The 24,288-nt window shown below is 39.0% G+C and overlaps 1 protein-coding gene across 1 annotated transcript in view; it reads left to right on the plus strand.

Moving 5' to 3' along the window:
* Positions 1 to 24,063, plus strand: part of INPP4A (inositol polyphosphate-4-phosphatase, type I, 107kDa) — a gene marked incomplete at its 3' end in the record, with an annotated part of 32,334 nt that extends 8,271 nt beyond the window's left edge. Inside the window, exons 7-19 of the mRNA XM_009710603.1 lie at positions 1,803 to 1,914; positions 2,867 to 2,957; positions 3,619 to 3,766; positions 7,352 to 7,482; positions 7,847 to 7,951; positions 8,765 to 8,873; positions 10,446 to 10,463; positions 13,080 to 13,263; positions 14,627 to 14,845; positions 15,995 to 16,133; positions 19,829 to 19,861; positions 22,330 to 22,502; positions 23,923 to 24,063. Coding sequence (XP_009708905.1) covers positions 1,803 to 1,914; positions 2,867 to 2,957; positions 3,619 to 3,766; positions 7,352 to 7,482; positions 7,847 to 7,951; positions 8,765 to 8,873; positions 10,446 to 10,463; positions 13,080 to 13,263; positions 14,627 to 14,845; positions 15,995 to 16,133; positions 19,829 to 19,861; positions 22,330 to 22,502; positions 23,923 to 24,063 — 1,603 coding nt within the window. The remainder of the gene's footprint in view (positions 1 to 1,802; positions 1,915 to 2,866; positions 2,958 to 3,618; positions 3,767 to 7,351; positions 7,483 to 7,846; positions 7,952 to 8,764; positions 8,874 to 10,445; positions 10,464 to 13,079; positions 13,264 to 14,626; positions 14,846 to 15,994; positions 16,134 to 19,828; positions 19,862 to 22,329; positions 22,503 to 23,922) is intronic.
* Between the last annotated feature and the right edge of the window lie 225 nt (positions 24,064 to 24,288).

The following is a 24,288-nucleotide window of genomic DNA, read 5'->3' on the forward strand; positions in this document are numbered from 1 at the left end:
CAAGGGGAAGTCAGTTAAAGGGGAGAAGCATAGTCAGAGAGACTGAGGAAGATGGTGTTGGTAGTATTGGCATAATCAGCACTAAAAGCAGTGACTGTGATAAACTTGCAGAAATTTCTTAGCCCAGACACAACTAGCAAAGCATAGGCAAAGCTTTTCATGCTAAGAGAAGAGATGGGTAAGGTTTTGGGCTTTTCCACAATGTGTTGTAAAGAAAAAATTGACATAATTTAACAGTGGGGAGCAGATGAAGGAAATGAGTTAGAAAAAGCACAAAAGTATGACATTGATTATCATAAGTGTGAAGACGAGGGTGTTTTGAGGGAGATGAAAAAGAGGAGGAATGTGATGGCAAGGGTTTCAAGGTTCTGTGTTAGGCATGGTTATTCTGTTAGGTTCATTCTTTCATGACTTAGTTGAAAATGGACTTTATTAAACTCTCTTGTTTTGATATCAAGTATATTCTAATTATCAAAGTGTGTGAATACATTCATGTCTTCTCATTGTCAGACTACGCCTCAGATGTATAAGCTGGATGCTGAGCCAATGTCTGTAAACATGCTGCGTCATTTGGATTCTTAAACCTTTTCTTGCAGTCATCTTACGTGCTTATTTCTTTTGCCTCCCCAGTATTGTCTGTTCCAGAGACCTTTTTTTTGTCTTAGTTGTCCCAGCGTATTTTTACATGTAAATAACAATCTTAAAATACCATTTAGAATCTATCTTAAAGTAATAACATAAAGTCTCTGCCAAAATTACTGCGTATCATGGGTGAGACAGAATACATGACAGCCGTGGTAGATCTGGGTACTGGTGTGTATTTAAAAAACAGCATGATCAGAGCTTTTACTCCACTTGGTTCTCTGTCTCAGACTCGATGGCTTACTCTCCTCTCAGTTATGTGTTCATATGGTCTCAGCTTCCCTCCCCAGCAAGGAGATGGCTGCTGGTCTGGGAAGGTGGGACAGAAAGTGGTGTCTGTTTGTGCTGTGCAGCTCCTCAGCTGTTAGTGACCTCTCTCAGCTGATAATGGCCAGGTCCCTGGGGATCTCTGACATTTGTTTCCACACAACTCCCTGATCTCCAAGATCTTCCTCCACCTCAGGGATCTTTCCTCCACTGAGAATCTTCACCACCTTCTTCCCTAGACCACTTCTTTTCAGGATCCTTCTTTTTGGCGTCAACTTTTCTTTCTGGAATGTCAGACCCCCTGTTTTCCCGATCTAAATGGTCTGTCTGCAGAAGCACAAGATGTGATCAGCCTCCTAACTGGTGGCCTTGACTGACTTCTCTATTAAGTGGAAGATGTGGGATGTGTCACTTCTGTTTAGTCCACAGGTTATCAAAATTGATGAGTTGCAACTGTACCAGTTCCAGCTAGGAAGTAGCAGGCTTCTGATTGAGAGTTAAGAAGTTCGGTTTCAGACATTCACATGCACAGGCACACACACGTGTGCACATACATCCAATTGTCCGCTCCCTGTTAATGTTCACAATTTAAGCTGCTTTTGCTTACAACAGGCTATATTGCAAAATCTGAACTCTTTCTGGTTTTACAGAAGTATTGAAACACATGCATGGTTTTAGGTTGCTTTCAATTAGGAGATCTGTACATCCCTGCAGAATGAGAGGCGAGTTTTCCTGTTGGAATAATGTATTATAAAACTATGTAAAATGAAGTTAAAAAGCTTCCTATTTAAAATGTTCATTAAGTTTGAAGATTAATAGCCTTTTATAAGTGTTCCCTTGTTGATAAACAGGTCCACGTCCAAAAAAATCTCAACGCAGAGTGTTTGTTGCAGGTCGGCTGAAAGTGACCGTGTAGGTAACATTACAGTTATTGGATGGCAAATGGAGGAAAAAACTGACCAAAGGCCTCCAGTGACAAGGTCACCCGATACAATTAATGGAAGGGTGAGTATGAGCATGGTATCAAGTTCAGAAAAATGCAGATTTCTTGCCAGCATTGAAATAAGCTAGGTTGACATCTGCTGTCAACTTTCCTGTCCATCTTGATATTTAGTAGAGCTTTACAATTTCAAAATACTATAAGGAGCAGCCTAATGGTGATGAAACGGTTTTGTATTTTGCAGAGCTCTTGGTGCTCATGTTTGGGTTAGAAGTCTTGGGGAAAATTTTAGTTTACAGTGGTGAAGCTTGAGCTTCAAGTGCTTGTGGTACTGTATGTTGGTGCAGTTGGTGCATTCATAACCAGTCTCACAAAGATATGGTATTCCAGTTCACACTATGAATTGGAAGGTGGCATTAAGCAAAGCTGTAATGGGGATGCTCAGGGAATTTCCAGAATTTTCACAGTCAGCTTAAAAGATTTTTAATAAAACTGGTTACTTGAATATGGGATTTTTTTTCTTTGATCCCGAAGTATTTGTCTGAGAGCAGATACTTATAGCGCATTCTCAGCGTAGACACGTTTCATGCTGTAAACCTCATGTTCTGAATATCTTGCTGATAATTGCACTCATATCTGTGGATCACAGTCACAATGTGGATTGGTATCACTTTGTATCCAGCCAGACCTGTAGCTGCTACATATTGGTGCAGTAGCTTTAAGGACTCTGGAGCTGTGCTAACATAAAGTAGTTGAAGGGCTGGATGAAAATATTTTTAGATCATTTTGAACTATGCAGTAGAAGTAAATAAGAATGCTTAGATTGGAGGGTTTAAGTGGATTTATTATTTCAGTCTGCAGTATTTTTTGTCCACTGTAAACACATTTGAAATATTTATTTTAACCATGCATTGTGTTTAATATTCCTTTCAAGTCTGTTTAATAGGGTCATCACTGCATATTACCTTGGCACTGAGGTTTTATTCTTTACTATTTGTGGGTTTTGTTTTTGTTTAGACTGTGTTGCCAGTTGATGAAAGTTTAACAGAATCTTTAGGAATCAGATCCAAATATGCTTCATTACGGAAAGATGCACTACTGAAATCTGGTAAGCTGCTGTGGGCTCTAACAAGTAAGCTTTAGGCGTCAGTAAAAGCTAATCTCTTGCTGTCTGCCTGTGGCCCCAGGGCATTTAAGCAGATGTTTCATTTGAATAGGAACAGGCTGCTGATTGAGCAGCCCGTTGAGGGTCATACAAGAATAAATTATTTTATCATCTGCACAATTTTTTATAGTAAAAACAGCAGAAGCAAACTTTTGTCATTAAGTTGACTGCAGTATAAAATTTTCCATGCAATTTGCTAGTCTATTCCCAAGCAATCGTTGGGGAGTGAGGAGTGGGACAGAAGAAAGCAGTTACTTTAAAAAAAAATAATTCTTGAAGAAGGGTTAGTTTTCCAGCAAATGATTGCATGAGAGGAAAATGCACAGTATGTAAAAAAAAAAAAATTCTAAAGTTGGATGTATATTTCCTTTACTTAACAGTATTTTAAATAATTTGGAAGCTTTTCCTGCAAACACTGGGAGAGTGGTCATAGCAGAATGACCATGCTTGGAAAAGCTAGACTGATGCCTGCTTAAACCAGGTCTTTACAGCAGTGTGTTGCAGCACGTTAGTGAATCGAAGCCATTTGCTTTAAAAAAGGAGAGACTTTTGTACACTCTTAACTCAAACCCTATGCTTAAATAACATGATTTTAATTCTTTAGTGTTTGGTGGTGCCATTTGCCGAATGTATCGCTTCCCAACCACTGATGGAAACCACTTGAGAATCTTGGAGCAGATGGCTGAGAGCATCCTGTCGCTGCACATCCCTAGGCAATTTGTGAAGCTTCTTCTAGAAGAAGATGCAGCAAGGTGAGTTCGGGCCAGTTTACATTTGCAGTAATACAGCAGTGATATGGCTGTTACTGACTTACCAAGGAATGTATCTGTCTTAATGCACAGAGGCACGGAAGAAAAAATAGTAAAAGCAGCGACTTGCTGCCTGTACAATTACAGTGAATAAGAGTTCATGTCAGACTGTGGAGTTTGGGCTTGAGTGTATGGTAATGTGAACATACAGAGGTGCTGATGGGAGAGAATTGCTGGCATAATGAATGCTTAGGATCATACTGCAGTTAGCTACGCTTAGGTGTACTGCAGTTATCTGTTGCTGTTACAAAAGTATTGATAAGGCCACAGAATATATTATTCCATAGTTCATGTGACTGTATTAGGACCAGCACATTAGAATACATTATCTTTATATATATAATCATTTATATACTTCAGTACACTTTGTTTTTTAAACATAGTTTATTTTTAATATAAAGAGAAAAATGAAGTTGAATTAAAATAAAGCATATCTCAATGTTTCATTGGTGGGAGGAAGTCTGGATAGATGAGACAGCATAAATGAAAGAGTAATAACTCCAGCTGCTGACAATTTTGAGAAAGGAACAAAGACAACACAGAAACCAGCTGAGTGGAATGAGTAGCAGACAGAGAAGAAAAATCCTTATCGCTTTGAAGGTGAACTTTGAAAAAGTTGTTTGACTTCTGTGCTATGAAAGCAAAGATAGATGACAGGAGCGCTGAATCCACTCAGCGAGTTAAGAGATGGCTTTTAGAGCCAGAAGAGTAGTTTTGAATGGAAAACAAACAGAATAAAGGCAAGTAAAATGCGGCACTGTAGGACAGTAATGACTTTTTCTGATTTTAGGAGGTGGGAGGGAGAAGGAAGTCTGTTAAGCATGTTGTAGGTTTATTCTGAATTTGCTTCTTTTTAAAGCAATTAACTCTTTTCCAGGCAACATACTCATTTATGAGTTTTACTTCCCTACATTTGTAGGCTGTGGTTTGCAAACATAATGGTTTATATATTCTTTATAAAAGCCAAGACTGGTATGGTGAAAGGATTTTAGCTGTATTTTTGAGTATTGAGTTATTATTTTGGCTGTGTTTGAATCCACTCTTAGAGACCTAACTAAGCCTGACCTTAATTAAAAGCAAAACTAGTGCTCTCATTATCCTATATTAATACATTTCAGTTCCTTTGGGATATTGTGGAAGAAAGTCATGTGTTAATTCATATGAGCAGGCAGAAGTAGTCTGCGGTGCTTTCAGGTATTTTCGTATCTTGCAAAAAGGATAAATTCTCACAGGAAGATGGCAGTGACTTTTTGTAATGTATGGAAAAACTAATGCATGACATGACTGTTTGAGTTCTGAAGCTCACACTGATTTTTTTTTTTTTTTTTTTTGCTGCTGTTGAGGTCTTTTTTTTTTTAGTGATGTACACTTAGTAAGAGTAATCAGATCTTAGATTCTAGAGAGTGAATGCTGTATCTTGCCTAGCTGTCTTGCTACAACATTGATGGAGGGGGCTTGAGATATGCCATTACGCATTTAGACATGGGTTATTCATTGTTTATTTTATATCTTTGTTTCTCTACGACTTTCCTTACCGTGTGTTTAAAAGCACCTATTCATTATGAGGTACAGCCGTAATGATGTAAAGAGTTGGCAAGCTTCCCCATAAGGTGCTATCTGTGATGGGGGTAGTTTAAGGCCTTGAAGAAAATAAGAGAATAATTTAGAGTGAATGGGGAAAAAAGATGTGGCTTTCTGTAAGACTGTGGACAGTAAAGTTTCTTAAGGTGTTAGACATGAAATGTGACTGTTCAGAGGCTCTTGCTAAAATCCTACGGAGATCAATGGATACATATGGTATATGGTTACGGGTTAGTAACAGCCCAGGTGATTGCTAATACGACTTTGTATGCTCTGAATTGCGTGGTTTAAAGGTAAATATCACTTTTGTGTAATTAGCAAGAAAGACTCCCTTCTCCCTGTTCAGTTAAGGTGACCCTCAATGACATGCACAATCACACTTTGTATTCATAGAATCTCTCAGATTTGGCCCAGCGCTCTTTTCTCTGTTCTCTGTGCTGCAGCCCAGAGGAATGCTGGACAGCTACACAAGCACAGATGCATCTGTCTTAACATCCTGGTGACTTTTAAAATGTCCTTGGATAATCACAGCTGCTGTCTCCTAAAGCTCTTCTGAGCCAGAGCTCTTTGAAAGTAAACATCTAACTGGAGGGATATTTTGACTACGTAATTATTGATGGCATGCACATCCCCTGCTGCCTTGTCCCTATGGGACAAGCAAGTGAACTTTAAGTATTAAGCTGTGAATTTACTTCAGGAAGACCTGGGCTGAGATGCATGGCTAGTTTTGAGCAGGGAGTTCAACAAGGTAGTCATAATAGCATCTTATGCAGAAGCAGTTTACAAGATGAAACTGGAAATGCCTTTTTCCAAGTCACTCATAAATATAGTTTGTACTGTTGCCTATTGACAAATCAATCTGATGTTTTTCTTGGAAATTTGCTTCCTTTTGATAATATCATAACTATTGTGGAGTGGGAATCGTTCTGTGAAATGTTGTCTTAAATTATATACAGACAATTGGTTAGAACTATGGAATAGGGATATTAAGAGAACTGCAAAAAGAACTGCTGGATCCTTTTGACAGATGATCGTTCTACCTTTTCTGGGGTAATGTGCTGTTGAATTGTGTCTGGTGTTGACTTGTTTACTTTTCCACTTCTTCCTTTATTCCAAATAATATTTCAATCCAAGAAGACAGTAATATAAGCATGACATGAAATACACTGAGTATTTTCTCAGCAGCACTGTTGGGGAATGGTACGTAACACAGAATTGCCATGTGTGACCGAAAACTTAGCAGTCAGGATGCAATGGGAAAGACAGACGTTTTCCTGTTCATATCTAGGGGTACCCAGTCATACTTTATTCCACCTATAGTGAAACTTGAGTGCTGAGTCTCAGATGAAGGTTTTGTTGGCTCATCTTTTGTCTCTCCAAACCCTTATTAATGCTTATGCTTCTTAGGCCTTCCCTGCCTAGCCTTGAAAACTGTTGTGTAGATACATTGCCAGCGCAGATACTCCTTGTACCTAAGGTCAGATAGGTGCTAATCTCCCACCTAACCTCTGTCACAGTTCTGATTTAATTTGAGAGCCACCAAAGTTCAGTGGAGTGGCCTAAAAAGGTCCTCATTGTCCCAACGCATCTGACATAATGACAGTGCCCATCATTTCCAAATCATCATATAGTTTGAGAGCTCCTGCAGAAAGGTGGAATGCTTTCGTTTTGACCAACATCTGAGGCTCCTGGGAGGAACATGGTATATTCTGCCTGTGAGGAACCTAGGTATCTTGGAGTAGAGCTTAATAGCTGTGCTTTGGGGCGTATGTTTGCAAGCATTCCCAGTCTGGTGAGTAGGTTAGACCAGAGTGAATTGCGAATGTGTCGGCTGAGGATGGTGCTACATTGATACCATGTGGAACTCATTCTTGGTCAAGCGGACAATGGAGCTAAACATCTCTCTTTTTTCCTCTTCTTTTTTTTTTTTTTTTTTTTTCTCCCTAGGGTTTGTGAGCTAGAAGAATTGGGAGAACTTTCTCCTTGTTGGGAAAGCCTTCGTCGACAAATAGTTACTCAGTACCAAACAATTATTTTAACTTATCAGGAAAATCTAACTGACCTGCACCAGTATAAAGGTGATTTCTTTTTCCAAATAAAGTCATACTTTTCAACTGTGATTGTTAGTGCTTCTCTGAAATTGGGAACCCAGAATGTTTTAGTTTGATGAGTAAAAACCACTATTATTAGATTTCTTTTCTTTATTAACATTTATTGTGAGTTTGCTAATGATCTGGGAATATTTGTCTGCTTTATGCATTCTCTTATATTACCCTGAAAGTAGAGAACAATTATGAACAGTAACAGAAAGATACATCTTTTTTTTTTCTTTTCTCTGCTTTAATTTCATCATGTAGCAAATGATGAATGAAGATCCTTGAATGTTTTAGCATAAGCAGAAGCAGAGGGTTTTTATGCTTACTTTTCTCCTGCATTTCTCAGGTCCTTCATTTAAAGCCAGTAGCTTGAAAGCTGATAAAAAATTGGAATTTGTTCCTACAAATTTACATATACAGAGAATGAGAGTCCAGGATGATGGAGGATCAGGTATTTGTTTCTTTCTCTCTCTCTCCACCTTATTCTGCTACTTTTCTCTCCATTTTTTGATTTCCATCCTCAGTCACATAGTCACGTTTCTACAAACTACTGCTCTGTGGTACTAGTGCTACTTGGCATTTTTGTAGCACCTTCTATCCTCAGACTCCAAATCTCTTCGCAAAAGAAGTGTAAGTATAATTATTGCTATTCTACAGGTCCCAAAGCTACATTCTGGAGTTAACTGTACCATAGATGACACAAGTCAGCCTTTGTACTAGGGAATACATTGAATAAAGCTGCTATGTCCCTTCCAGTCATTTTGAATTGTAGCAGAATAGCAAAGGTTCTGACTGTTGTTTGTTATTAAACTTGTGTGCTTTTTCTCTGAAACCATCATGTATGGTTATGCAAAATCACACCACTTTGTTCACATCAAGCTTGTTTCTTCATAAATAACGTAGGTTTTCCTTTCTTTAACAGTAATTCCCAGTAACCATAGACACACACTTCTCCCATGTATCCATGTGAGGGCTTCCAGTAATGGCAGGTTTTGTGTAAAGAGCAGTGTTCAAGGCTTCTTTTTCACTGTCAGTCTTCTAGATTAAGAAACAGAGGACCTGCATTCAAGTATGGTTCTTTCACCTCAAAAGTACTTGATGGATTTCCAGGGCCTCTAAAACAATTCAGTTTTCCATGTCCTTCGAAACACTGGCACAAAGTTTTACTAAAATTACTTTCAGAGTAGTTTTTGAATTTTCACAATTGTTTGTCCACATTAAGGATGACAAGCTTTCATCTGTAAGTCCTTTTTGTCCATCCCAGATCAGAACTACGACATAGTCACCATCGGAGCGCCAGCAGCTCATTGTCAAGGCTTTAAATCAGGTGGCTTGCGGAAAAAGCTGCATAAATTTGAAGAGGCAAAGAAACAGTAAGTAGAAATGTTGTTGGTGTCAGCTGTTATTGTGCCTTTTTCTCCTGGTCCGTGCTCAGTGATTTAGAAAATCACTCCATTCTATGTTGTTGTTGCACTTCATTCAGTAGTTCTACTATACAATGTGAAGATTATTCCATGTTTTTTTTCCAAGGAAGGAGAGGGAAAACAGTTTCTCCTTTATATTACCATATTTGTTTGTTTACTGATGGGCCCTTTCTAATAGTCTTTTTAGAGAAATGTTTACTTTTCCTGAATACTTGTTGGTTTAGCTATTTTGGGTGTTGGGTTTGGATTCTGCCTAGTTGTGTAGAACCTCCTCAGCTACACTACATCATGCTTTCAACCCGTTATTTTCAGGAGACACTCACCCCTTTCATAGTTTCAAGGTCCTGTTGCTGATATTTCTTTAGTACAGAACAGCTATGCCTGATAGGCAAATTTCTTGTTGAAAACTTGGGTTTGGTTCTGGGACTGTTGCTGGAAGCTTTTGTGCGTTGCCTCGAGGTTTATGCACAGATTAGGCTTCTGAATCTGGCCTCACTGCTCCACAGGCAGGATACATGACCTCCACAGTCCTTGTCTTCAGGGACTGTCTAGTGGCCTCTCTGGAAGTGCAACCATACGTACTAGAGGAAGGGGCAGAAATTGGGAAGGTCACGTATGCTAAAGGGAGAGACCTGCATGGCACCCACTCCAGCTCCCAAGGAAGAGAGAATGCTGTCTGAGTCTGCATTACTTTTGCTGCAATATGGAGAATTTAAGGAACAATGAGAGCAGCAGGACAAGGAGTCATTGCAGCCAGGGAATAAGAGACCTTGATAATGCCCTTCCAAAGAAAGGATTTATAGGATTTGGAGCTGATGGGAGGAGGGAGTGACGTGGGAACCAGGCTATGCCAACTGCAGGATTAATTTTGGCATCGGAGACGTGAACAGCAGCATCCTGTGAACATCAGTCACATATGTACTGATAAAAAGATCGGTGCAAAAATATGCCTAGTGTAATTATTCGTGACTTAGAGTGCACTAGGATGGGACTAGAGGAAAGTGTAAACCTGGAAACACTGGTATGCTAGGCTCACCCTTCCTGTTCTTTTGATACCACTATTGCTTTCTGAAATAACCTCCTTCTGACAGAGGTCGGCGAGCTTAATTTCTGTCCAGTACTTTTCCTCTCAGCTTTGCAGAAGTGTTCCTTCTGGGTCCATGAAAACTGCAGGTTCAGTGTTTGAAGAATAACTCTCTTTTTAAGTACTTCCATGTTATCATAAAAGCCGGTATAGTAGAACTGAGATCCGTCTCCTCGGTTTCACTGTTACATAGATATCATTCAGGTCTTTCTCCTTTCATTGGCAAAACTGTGCTTGGTGCATCCACATTTCCCCAGAACAACACATGAGCATCTGGCAATCTGTGGTTTTTTGCTTACAAGTATAATCGTTATGTACCTGTGTTGTTGAAAAGATGACTCAAATCAGTTATTTCCCCAAACATCCATTGTTTTGTTTTCTGCTTTTGGTATCTGCTAACAATCTGCTAATTTTATTTTGGTTTTTTGTTTTTTTAGCAGTTATGAGGAGTGTTGGTGAGTTTTCTGTTTCTGAGAGTTCTGTAGAGAGGGTTTCTGTTCTTTGGGTTGTTTTATTTTTCTTTTCTTTCTTTTCTTTGGCAAAGATCTGGTGTGTTTTAAAGTGTACAGGGCTTTTTAATGTCATGCATCATGGCATCCTTAATTGTGCTCTAAGTAATTGTAGCTGCTTTGTAGAACATGTGTGAATGAATTTCATTTCATCTGCAATGTTTGCTTGTAATGAACAGCTAGCTCCCTGGCTCTCCCTGATCATAAGAAGTTAGAAAGCTGAAGATCAGAACACAAGAATTTTGTATCTTTTCCACTGCTATTTTCAGTGAAAACTGCCTGGAGAGAGAAACCTTCTGCCAGAGGTGGAAGATAATTAAGATAACTCTATGTATTTTTAAGTCTTTATGGTGATAGATTGGGCATGGTTTATATTTTTGTAACCCATGTCTTCATTTAAACATTTTCGCTTAACTTTTGTTTATTTTTCTTCATGTTGTGGGGTTCAGTGCTATGAAAAGGAAACATTATTTCATGGTTCAACAGCACAGAAGGTCGGCTCTAAATTACTCATATTAAAGGTTGAACCCTAGTTCACCTAGAGTTTAAGGCTGTTACAGTTTGCTGATATAGTACGATGAGAGCTGTTCATTTGAAAAAGCAATTGCAGGTTGGAAAGTAAATATATGTGAACTTTACATCATAAATTTTTCCTCCTGATCATCCCAGCAAATGTTTGTGATTAAAAATGTAATAATTCTAAATGAGATCTCAATATGCTGCATGGCCTTTCCTGCCAAATACGTCTTTATGCATGTTAACCACCACACTGTTGTGGAAAGAAATTGCTCAGAGGAATTGTCACTAAGATCACCGGTCAACAGAGAGCACAAATCATGTACAGGGAAAGTCCTAAAAGCTGAGATTAATTTGCTGTGTGGCGTAACAGTACTGGGGAGTGGTGGTTCTGTGCTCCACTCAGGTGGGTGACCAGAGGGACACAAATACAGAAACTCTTTGAAGAATCACTTCTGCGTTATATCCTTTGAAAACAAATCCCCCATCTTTTCTTGTAATGGAGCTCAGACAAATACTGGGATTAAGCTCCCCCCTTGCCTTAATATCAGTTAAGGGACAAGAATTGGTATTTGTGGCAATGATTTTGAAGCTTGCCCCATGCAACCCTCCTGTCTTACCTCACAGACACGCTGCAGAAATTAACAGCATTGCTCTAGGGGTAGCAGAGGAATTCACACTCCTCGGAGGTTGTGATCCGGGTAACTGTGCCTGGAAAAGAAACTCCTCTCTGTGTAGTCTCTCAGTGTAGCTGTGTCTGTCAAACAGTGCTGAGATTGCTGCAAACAGTAGGTTCTTCTGTGCTGTTACTCTGCTGAAGCCATTCATGACTGGAAAAATGAATAAAATTAAGATAATGTACAATTGGTGTCACCTCATGCTTGATGCAACGTCATGAACGGGCATCACGCTTGTCACAGCTGGAGCTGACGTAAAGGCTCGATCTTTGTATAGCTTTCCTACTGGGAGGAAAAAAACAGCCTATTGCCTGGCAAAGGGAGTAGCGATGGGTTGGTTCCAAATAGTTAACTAAGAGCACAGCTTCAGCTTAAAGTAATTTTCTAAGCTAAAAGTCAGCTTTTGCAAACAGCTCTTCTCAGGCAGGATTAAGTCACCCTTTAGAAGTCCTATCCTCTCTCCAGCAGTTACAGAGGGAGTCCAAGCATCTGTCTTGGACTGGATAAGCAACTCCTCTAGACATCTAAACTTAGAGGACATAAACTATTCTCCTCCACTGCCAGGTAAGCAGTTGTAATTGAGCTGCGGTATCCCAATATAAAGATGTGTTTTATTGGTATAGGTTATTTCCTTTACTATTTGGAAAAGGCCAAATTTTGGTATTGCTTTATATTGTTACAGCTGAATTTATAATAGTGAGAGTTGTATCCTGTCCCTAGTTTAGTATAGCAAGTGTGTGCTAACAGCAGCTACGCCAAGGACAGAGTCCTTGGAGTAGCCTGGAGATACACTTTGGTTTTTATATATCATAAGATTGCTTTTGCTGGTGTAACTTGAATCAGGCCTGCAATAGAGGAAAGGATATACTAGCAGAAGGATTTTTTGTTAATGCCACAGTGTTTGCATTATGTGTCTGAGTGGCATTTCTGTGTTAGAAGGAGTGCAGATTTTCTTTTCATGGTGCTAGTAGCTATGTGATAAGACAGGTTTGTAAACCAGGCCTCAGTGAAGTGTCTGTGTCGTAAGGAGAGGGAGAGTGAGGCCAGCTGTCTCTGCAAACAGTGGTTCTGTATCTGGTGGCAAAATCATTCACCCACATTCTCCTCAGCAAAACTGTCCCTCTGGTATACAAGCTTTGCCCACAGCCTCTTGGCATAAGGGATTAGTAAATCTGCATCTGAATGCTTTGAGTAAAGGCAGAGAAGGCTCTAGGATCATGTTCCTGCTGTGCAATTGCCCACTGGCCTTTCACTGTTGATTGCTAGCTGAGGTAAATTTTTGTTGTCTGCCATTAATTCCCCAGCATGCCACTGTAATGTGTGTACTTCTGGATCAATTTTCCCCCTAAAATTAGTCTTTCTTTTTCAGCACTTCAACAAGTTCCCAGTCGATAATATACATCCCACAGGACATTGTTAGAGCAAAGGAAATTATTGCACAAATCAACACCCTGAAAACCCAAGTCAGTTACTATGCAGAGAGGCTCTCAAGAGCTGCCAAGGATAGATCAGCTAATGGCCTTGAAAGAACACTTGCCATCCTAGCAGACAAGGTAGGAGAATGACACATTTCCACACTGAAGCACAGTGTAGTTTTTTTTCTCTATGTCTATCTTTAGTAGGTTTTCTTGAAACATCTGTTTTACCTTGTTCAGTAATGTATTATAATGTGTACAATCAAAAAGCAAAATCAGACCAGCCTTTAAAATTTGCTGCTTTTTATTTAGGTTGTCTCCTACTTTTCACAGTCTTGCCTTCACCTGCTCTTGAGAGTTCAGTGGAGAGCAATGTCCTCTGGTTCCCTCTATTCATTCATCATATTCCAGAAACGTGCATTCTTCACTTTCTTTTATACCCTTTTCTCCATAACCACAGTGGGTTTTTTTTAATGTTCCTCTGAGTCATCTGTCAAGCAGCAGCAACCATGCAAAAGTTTAATGAAACAATTCTGTATTTTTCCACTGGTGAAAGGAGGAATAATGGTGGCACAGCCTTCACTTGAATATAGTGATGTGAATCAGTTATTTCTTGATGGGTGCTAACAGAAACCAGACGGGACCCACAGCTGAACACAATTGTATTTACAGGGACAAAAAAGCAAATACAGTTTTACTGACCTCTTCTGTCCCTGAAGCAGATCTGAAGGTTGTAAATGGCAGTAATGGCCAATCAGCTTGCCATAAGTTGTCTCAGTGGAGGGGATATGCATACAACTTTACAGAGTGCAAAAAATACTGTGACCCCATGTCAATGTATTACTTTCTGTAATATCCACTCTAAATAAGTATAGTGTGTATAATTGATCTGTGGGATTTTCTACAGCTGGACAACATGTATATATATAATGTAAGGGCTTGTTTGTTGTTTTCTTTTTTTAATAGTCACACAGGCCAGATATTTTTCATATTCACATAACTTACAGAAATCCTTTGATACAATGCCACTAAATAAGACAGGAAAGAAGTTGCATTGATTAGTGGGTTATATCTTCAGCCCTCCTCTTAAGTCTTGTTATGATTTCGGACAGGATGGTGGAGGTTTAGCATGGTCTTTCTGGTGTGACAACTGTTGTGTGGGGTATAAAAATGTCTGCACATTGTTCTAAGCTTTCATCAAATGGAGAATGAAGTGCAAATGAAGGTGAATTGCACATCTCTTAGTGAAATTTTCAACAATTGCAAGGCTAATATAGTAGTACAGGCTTTGGAAATGCGCCATTTGTGTTTTGGTATCCTATATTGCTTTTTAAGGCCATTCTGTAAAATGATTTTAAAGGCACCTTAGAGACTCCTAAGCTATGGTTAGTTTCTTTCACAGAATACCAGTTCTTTCTTCTTTCTGTGAAAGAATATACTATAAATTGTATACAGAATAATGATAAATTGTTTAAGGGGGGGGGGGGGGGGGTTGAAAAAGACCCGGCAACTTGTCACAGTCTGTGACTGCAAGCTGTTGGCAAATTCAATACACGGACTGAATGCTGCAAGGCCAGACTACATAGCTTCAAAAGCATCTCCAACCTCTGGAGAAGGGGAGCAAGTGATGCTGAGGAATGATCAAGATACACTTGTGGCCAGATGGACAGGAAGAAATAGCCGATCTTCTCTGCAGGTGGATTGGCATGAAGAGGAATGGGTATGTTTGCTTAGTGGAGTGATGACTGTTTTCTTCTGGTTAGCTTTTGTTTGCTGTGTTCTTTTGTTTATAAGCTCTGTAACTGCTCGCCAGATATGCAAAGGATGAGTATTTTGGAGGTATTGGTCAACCAGCAAAGACAATGCCTGTATCCTATGCTCAGTTACTCCCTGGCATGGGGATACAAACAGGCCTTAATAAATATTTCTGGGTCTCCTAAAGAGTGGAAATCATTACAGTAGGTGCATGGCTTTTCTGAAGTTGGTTCCAAGGGAAAGTAAATAGCTTTTAAAGGAAAAAACTGACCATACTACAAAGGACTTTTACACGTCTCCAAAATAAAGCATATTTTGCATGTGTTAGCTATACAATCCAGCCTTCCTGGTTTTTATTGTCATCCAAATATTTAGAACTTGCAGTCCATCTCTGTTAGATTACTGGCAGCATTTTAAAACTCTTTGCACAAAGTGTCTAAATGGTTTTCCTTACCACATTGCCAACTGAAATGAGAATTGGGTTGTGAAAATTCTGTCATTGTGTAATATAAACAGAAGTTAGTTAAATCTCAAAAATAGTCAAGACTAATTAAAAAAATTATTAATATTGTGAAATATAAATTTCAAAATGAGATCCAATTCATTTTGGAAATGGATCCTTGCTAGGTTTAATTGTTTTGGCATACTTTGACTTATAGTCAAACTTACAGTAATGAGATATGAATAAAGCCAATTCAGTTATTTAGACAGTAATACAATAGAGTAATTTTATCTGTTATTCACTGAGTTATATAGGAAAAAGGATGTGTGATTGTATACAATTATTATGTCAAACATGAGTTTCAAGAATAAACAGTAGTGCCAACTGGAAATTGGAATAATAGTGCAGGAAGAGGCACTTAAAATTGTTCAGTAAATTTGCTTAGAAATAGCTTTGCAATTTGCCACACAAGTCATGTCACTATACATTGTTGACATGTTGATATACATTATTTATCTATCCAGAATTTGTATGTGCACAAACGTAAACACGATAGCCCGGAGGACACTTTGCAGAGGAATTGTGACTAGGATCACAGGAGGAAATATATTGCTAAAGGATTTGTTACCCAATGTCTCTTTTTAAATTGAGAAAGAAATGTTTTCTTTTAAGGAGAAAGTTTGGTTGAATGTTGACAAAAGTCTGGAGTGTATTATACAGAGAGTGGACAAACTTCTCCAGAAGGAGCGCTTGCAAAGTGACAGCTGTGAAGATGTTTTCCAATGCGACATCAGCTGTACTAGTAAGAAAGGTAATCGGGACACTCGTGCCTACTGGATAAATCCACAAGATTTAAATGAGACCTCATCATCCTCACCACCTTCATCATCCTCACCACCTTCATCATCCTCACCACCTCCTTCATCCACACCATCCTGTGCATGTCATTCTCTCAGAAAGACAAGTGCGTATGCCAGACACTGCTTCTCACTGCTGCTCTCTTGCTGTGCGCTGGCATCATTCCTAAGCCTCCGTTACATCCTTCCACGTGTTTTTAGTTCAGTGGTGGTGTTAAGCACTGATGTCAGACAGAAAGGGCTGGTGGTGTACTGGGCGCTGCTAAGCCCATTACTTATTTTGAAATCCTGATCCTACTGAAATCATTGCCAAATCCATTGATGACAGTGGCATTTGGTTTTCAAGCTGGGTGTTTTAAGCTGGTAAAGCAGGTGTTTGGGTTAGCATATGTCAAACACCACCTCTGGTAGCTTTCCTGTTGGCTTCAGCTTCTTTGCAGCAATCAAAGCTTATTACAGTGAACCTCTATAAACGATAAATAAAACATGAGAGAAGTGCAGGCACTACTGCAACACTAATGGTCCCAGCTGGGCTGCCAAAGCGTAGAAGGGGAGCCAAGCAGTCCCATTAGACTGAGCTGAACTTGGATGAACCTACTGGAGTTTAAAGCAAATTTTAACCCAAATTGTCAAAAGCTGTGGTGCTGAGGTACTCGGTTAGTTAGTCGTCTTGTAGCTGGCAGATAGGAGTTGGCAGTGCAAGGTCTCAGTGGAATAATCCTATCAAAATTTGAGGTAAAATGGGTGCTGGATTGAATCCAGCATAATGCCATGAGCATGTGAATGAAAGATATCCTTATCAGTTTAGGTTGACAGTTTTCCAGCCGTGCATTATATTTCAGCATTATTTCATTTACGTATGTACTTATTTAACTTATTCTGACATTCTTTACATGTGGTCACTATGATTTGGCCACTTAATAGAGCAGGGGTGCCAAGTTAAGCTCTAGAAAGACTGATTTGTGTTTTCATTTCCTTTTTCCTGTTCTGTCTTACTGTTTGATGGCCCTTTGTCCCTTATGTGTGTCTGTGACTTCATGTCCATCCCATTGTTAATGTTGCAGTGGAAGGCAGTACGTTAAGAAAAAGAAAACAAGAAGGAAGTTAAAATAAATGTTAATGTATTTTTGTATAGCTTTGTACATGTTACATATGACTTGCTTAGTATCTTAAATGACCATGTTTTTCTAGATTAGGCTGACATTTTTGTGTATTATAAAGGAATAGGAGAGTTGGTTCTTGTTTCAGAATGTGTTCTCTATTAATCTTTGACTAAATTTCTTCTAGCAGTTTGATACCTCTAAATGTTTTTATTTGCTAGCTAGTTTACATAAAGTTCTATATGTATTTACATGGAAGTTTTGTCAGTAAACTTCAATGCACCTTCATATCAATGGTTAAAAGTTGTGGATTTTTAATATTAAAAAGAATAGGAAAAACCTGTGGTGGGTGATATCAGAAGCTTTTCCCAAGACAATTCGATGCTGAAAGCATGTTAGAACAATCATGTTCTTTCATTTTCCATCAATCTTTTAAATCTACTCTGGATCTTGACACGTGCCATATAAAAGTGGAATTAGCTGCACTTACTACCAAAGGGTTTGTTTGTCCCAACAGTTGCTCTAACCTTTCCTTGCTGTTCCTCCAAAATAGGAAAAAAAATCTTTCCATTTAATCCACAGAACCTGGGACAGAAACATTAAACTGAGAAGTATCACAAGCTTTAAAGCTAAGGGGCTTGCTGCCATTTCCCAGTGCTACCTAAGTGTAAGGACTAGATTTGAAGTCTGACTGTCAACCAGCGTTGGGTGAATTTAACTCAAAAAATCCTGGAGAGGGAATCCTGTTTCTTAGGTATCTGGTGCAAATGTTGTTTGTAGGTCTTAATGAGCAATATGAATTGCATTTGGGAAGTTTATTGTAAGCCAGGGCAAGCCGAGTACTTGATCACATTCTCATCAGATGTAGGTCCTAATTAATGGTCAGTATTTTTGACAAAGGAACAGGTTCAATACTATGAAAAAAACCTGGTCTTACTGAAATTAATGGGAATTTTCCCATTGAGTTACTTTCTTTGACTCCACACCAAACCTGGCCTGTTAAATGGTTTTAAACTAAAAGAAGGTAGATTCAGAGTAGATATAAGGAAGAAAATTTTTACGATGAGGATGGTGAAACATTGGCACAGGTTGCCTAGAGAGATAGTAGGTGCCCCATCCCTGGAAACATTCCAGGTCAGGCTGGACAGGGCTGTGAGCAACCTGATGGAGTTGAAGATGTCCCTGCTTATTGCAGGGGGGTTTGTCCTAGATGACCCTTAAAAGTCCCTTCCACCCCAAACTATTCTATGATTCTATGAATTCCATTTCACTGTCACTTTCCACAGCTAATCATGGGAGTAATTGGGGGACAAAGAAGATCCTTTTTGTAAGTTCAGAATCACAACATTTTAAAGTTTTTCCTTGTCATGGATTCAAAGAAGTAATACTTTTTCTGTTAGTAATTCTGAGTTTTGAATAAATGACACTAAAGCAGAGAGCAGCCAGAAGTTTTTTTGGAAGCAATGTAAAAACCTGCAAACCAAAATAGTTCCAGAATTGGTAAGAGACAGACAGTAGAATGTTCTTGAAGGACTTTAGAGGATCTGTCTAGAAATAAATGTTTGTGGAAAAAAATACTGCCTGAAATAGTAGAAGGGAGACTTAAGAAATTCTTTTAAAATTTATTTTTGTTATAGGCTTAGGTATTCACTACTAAAATTACATGGGAGCATATAGCTTCTTTAATGAACATGATGACTTTTAATTTACTGAGAGGTTTTTTATCTCGGATTGTCTAGCTCAGCTGATTGTCCTAATGCATACAGTTGAATTTGATATTTACTGTTGTTATTTTCAAATTCATAATTCATTGACTAGTGGATCTAGATAGAAACAGCAGAAATTTAAATCCTGTTATCTTAACAAACTACTTTTCATTAATGCAAGACTTGCTATAACAGAATGTGTATTTTATTTTTTTTTACTGTTTGCATGGCACTGTAGTGTATTTTCACCTGACAGCTTGTTCCTCCCACTGAAGTGAGTGTGGAACACTCACAGGCTTCACTGGTGAGGTTTCAGCCCTTAATATACAATCTAACACTTGTCTTAACTATCTCAGAAATTGTGTAACAGAAATTTGTCTAAGATAGCAAAGTACTGTTTCTTTATTATTCTTGTGTTGTGGGTGCCTCAATGTCATTTTCTGTTAAGTGCACTGAACTTACTGCTAGTCTTTTGCTGTTCTGTTTAGCAGCTTTACTGCCAGCTTATTCTGTAATTGCAGTAAACCAGCAGCTCTCAGATTGTGCCCTGTGGATTGCTGGGGATTGACAGTGCCCTTGCTGGTAATCCACAGAGAGCCCCTGAGCTAGTGGGTACTGGCTTTCCTCCAAGTCCCCATCCAGGTGTTCCTCTTGTCAGAAACAGTGGAGTGGAGGAGTCAGCCCCTGGCCTCAGTGCCCGCAGGCAAAGCAGTATCTCTGCTCAGCTCCTCTTCCCTCGGTAGAAGCATTTTGAGAACCCTGGCATTGAGCATTTGAGTTGCTTATATTTAGACTATGTTGCTGCTCCTTAATCATGCATGTTGCCCCTCCATTTCTGTGCAGATTGCAGCCCTGCTCCGGAAGAATCTGGCCCAGGTATGTGCATTCATGGCTTCTGCTTCTTCTGAAAATTGCCGGGGTTTGTTCATAATTAAAGCTGAACAAGTGCCTTGCTGTTAAGATTGACCATTTTGAAATGGGAATGCTCTGCAATATCACATGAGTTACCTAAGCATATTGAGAAGTTATTATTTCCTAAGTAACAGTGCAGGAGGGTATCTGGTAACTTCTCATGTCCAGGTATGGGAAAGAACTTGTTCAGAGTCTCCTTGGTTTCTCCAGTTGATGTGTTTTTGCAAACTGTTGTACGTGACAATGATTTGAGGCCTGTTACAAACGTCATTGAAGTCTGTGGGTGTCTGACATTTCAGACATTTCAGATGTTTCAGACGTGCCCTTTCGTATGTGCTGTTGAGCTGGCCTTTCTGAATGAGAACTCAAGCAGAACATGGAGCAGTCAACAAGGCTGATGGAAAATCTCTGGTGTGGATACACACCAAGCAGTGGTGGGCACTGTGAATCTAATGTTTCAGAATACGGAATTTAGGAGACTTTCATCCCAGTGTTAGCCGCCTTTCCTCTGTCCTTGTACTTCTGCACACTTGCATTGCATTTACGAGGTCTGAATAATATGCCTCTGTAATACCACTCTCTCCCGGCTAGATGGCTGTAATTTCTCCCATCTGAGAGTAGTTTAATCTGAGTTCAGTGAAGGTTCAGTCTTTGAACTCTTACAGCATGGGCTCCTGGGGTTAGGGAAACCAATGGGAAACCTTGCCGCACAAACCCAATACAATCTTCAGTTCTTTTTGTCATTCTCATTTGTTTATAGAAAAGCTCTTAAATACAGTAAGAGAAACACTGTTACTATCATCTGTGTTTTGCTTTTTAAGTGTTCATGGAGCCATGTTATGACATCTGATTTAGTTTAAGAGAAAAATACTTAATAGTATATAAAAGACAAGCTGTAATTCCTTGCCTGTTCTTTTGAAGTTTCCTGCTTTTTTTTTATGGCAATTGAACAGAGCCAAACAACTTCCCCTTTGTGTAGTTTATTAGGTTATCTATCTACTACATAGAACAAAAGCAAAAAGGATAATTCTGTTAATCTTGTCAGTTATGTTTCTCTTAGCAGACTTCCGAACTTCCCCTCTTTGGCTGGTTATCAAAGAAACGTTTATTGTTACTAGCTCTTAGTCCTGCCTTTGAGTCAAAATCCCAAACAACTTCCTTTCAGGGGCTTGAAGTGCCCCATTCATGGAGGTTCTGATCTTTACGTCGTCTTGTTCCTACAGCCAGCCAGGCTGGGGGTTCTGTGTGTCCTGTTTGTGAGCTCCAGTGCTTTTTAAAAATAAAACACATTGTGCTTCCCTTTAAAAAGAGAACTGTTCTTCTGTTTCAACCTTACATTGAGGAGGGCAAATCCAAAGCACTGTTCTATTTTCTTTTTATATTGCAGAGGGAATGGATTTTGGTATAGCATCTGAATAATTTTTTGTACAGTCATGGAAATGAGTTTTTGAAATTGGTAGTTGATTAAGACAAAAGATGAAATAAGGAAAGGAAAAAAACTGAGCTTGTGGGTCATTTTAAGGCAGAGCAATCTCTTATAACTAAAATAGGACTAAATAGCAACTAAAATAGGACTTTGGCAACCCAGTTTCATTTCTATGCTTCCTGTGTAGGACCTTGAACAGCATCCCTCTGGGCAGTATCTCGTGTATTTCAGCGGCAGTCAAGTGCCGAACTACTTCCAAGGATCTGTCTAACTCCCATCTAAATCATTATACTTACTGTTTCTTGCTAGCTAGCTCTAAGCCTTCAAAGCCACTCAGCAGACAGAGGACACTTAAAAGAGTACCTACATGAATTTTTCTCCTCTCTGCCTTATTATTCCTATGCTGCAAATGGGAGATAAGCATCATCTTACCTCACCGAGGTGCAACAAGGATCAGTAAGATGGTGAGGCAGTTGAATGATATACCTGTGAGTCCACAAAAGATTCAAAGGCAAGATATTTGGGAGAAATCTCATTGACAGAAATGGCTAAGCCAATGTTCACTATTTCTGTTATACGATGGACTCCATACCATTGGTCCATGTATGCACTGTGAAAGGGTGTGTTTGAACATGCACACGCAGTTATATACACTTATGTATATAGATATTCATGTTTCTGTTATGCTTTCCAAATCAACTATTGTATAGCCTGTTCTGTGGGCACAAACCTGGGAGCTATTACACTGTTGGGAAAGTCATAACAGCCTTACAGAGTAGAATTATCCATGTTTTCCTCATGTGATAACCACTCTGTAAGATTACTTAATTTATAACAAGCAAGGAGTAACCAGCCAGCCAAAATAAAACAAGCCCTAAATGTGAATTGTCAACAACTTTGACTTGCAATTGTCAACAACTTTGACATTAAAGTTTCTTCTTAATGCCTGTTTGTTTGTTTCAAATAAAGTACTTACAGTGCTGCTAATTTTTTTTCTTTTAACTAGGTGAATGGAGCGAAGCTCTTTATCCCTTGCTGACAACACTCACAGACTGTGTAGCCATGATGAGTGACAAGGCAAAGAAAGCCATGGTCTTTTTATTAATGCAGGACAGCGCCCCGACAATAGGGCTCTGCCTGAGCCTTCAATATCGCAGGGATGTTGTCTTCTGCCAAACTGTAAGCAAGCAAATATGCATGATTTGATTGCACTTTGACTTGTGGTGGGGCTTATATGAAATATGAAAGATGACTGTTTTCAGAATTTTTCAGATCTATTCTACTCTCAGGTTTAACACTGTGATCTCTTCTCATAGGCTACGTTATCCTGTCCTTACTGGTCACTTACATGCATTTGAGAATATATAACTTAAGTGTCCCCTTGGATATACATTCACTATTTAAAAAAAAAATAAATTCCAGAAATAGTGAAAATATACTGATGTCTACAGAAACAACTTTTGCCTTCCAATTCCACCAAATTAAAACTAGAAGTAAGACATGAAAGAGGGGGGGAAAAAAGCCAGTGAGTTACCTTTTGTTGTTTTCTGCATCAAGAAAACCAACAGGACCTGTGGTACCTAAGGAGAGTAGTCCAGCTACTGGGAGAGAAATAAGTGCGCTTTTTTTTTCCCCCTAGAAGTTCTGTTTCTGGACCTGCTGGGGTCTTTTGTGTCAGCTACTGACTAGCAGGTGTCTGCACTAAAAAACCTTCCACATTTCTTCTGCATGATACACTTCTGTAGTGTGTCTGCTTCCCCATGAAATCAGTATCTCATTTATTTATTTCAAACAGCTGCTCTTGGACATTGTTTGGTAGGGCTGTTGTCCCAAATGTATTATCTCATAGAGATAAATGAAGGGGATTTTTCTGTACAAAACCCACTTCATCTTGCAGATCATTTTTAAGCTCAATGCTTTGAATATGTCTACCCATCATAAACAGAACTTTATTCCCTTTTGGTTAATTCTGTAGCAAAGTCATACACCTGTGTACGTAGCATATGGCAATCACCTGGGAAATTCCTTTGTTGACAGAGTGAATTAACACTAGTACTAATCATAGATCTTAGTACTAGGTCTTCAGGACCTTGTCCTGAATATCTCATGACACTGGAGTTTGAATCTTTGCATAATACAAACAGGTATTGCATTTTTAAACTTTCTTAAAATGTCATTTAAAAAAATAATTTATTCATATTATCAAAATTCATGGCCTGGAACTAGCTGTGTTGCGTTTCCATCTGTAACTAAAACAGTTCTCCAGGGAGACTCTTTTGTAATTCCTAAATTGTAGACCCTAATACAAGTGATTGTGTCCAGAAAACAAATTGATGCAAAATCAACAGCAGTCCCATTTTGGGAGAGCTTGTGAGATGAAGGCAGTGTGCCCTAAATCTGATTTTATGAATGTTTTTGGGTTTTATTGGTTGATTGTCTCTCTTCAGCTGCAAGGAAAAGAAGAGTGATATTTAAGGGAAAAGAACATCAGTCTGACAGATTTTATGGCACCTCTTATGTGTGATATTGTTTCCATTTGGGGCTGAAGAGCCTTTTTTGTCTTGAATCATTTCACTCTTCTCTGTTTTCTCTCCCACAGCTGACAGCTCTCATTTGTGGTTTCATTATCAAGCTGAGGAACTGCCTGCATGATGATGGATTTCTAAGACAACTCTACACCATTGGCTTGCTTGCGCAGTTTGAGAGCCTGCTGAGCACTTATGGTAAAAGCGGAGAGCAAGTGGGTGGTATTAGCTGTTGAGTCAGCAAATTCTGCTTTCAATTGGCTGCAGCAGAACATCAGTGTTTGGGACAATCTGCAGCTCCGCTACAAAATGATTTTGAAAGCTGAAATGCAAAACCAGATTATATCTGGAGTACTTAATTAGCTAACAACTCTGAATTTCTTTGCATTTAATTAAATTACTTCTAAAAGATAAAGTGTATTTGCCTTATCATATAATGT

This window comes from Cariama cristata, unplaced genomic scaffold (assembly GCF_000690535.1).
Source record: "Cariama cristata isolate BGI_N322 unplaced genomic scaffold, ASM69053v1 scaffold1412, whole genome shotgun sequence".
NCBI lineage: Eukaryota > Metazoa > Chordata > Aves > Cariamiformes > Cariamidae > Cariama > Cariama cristata.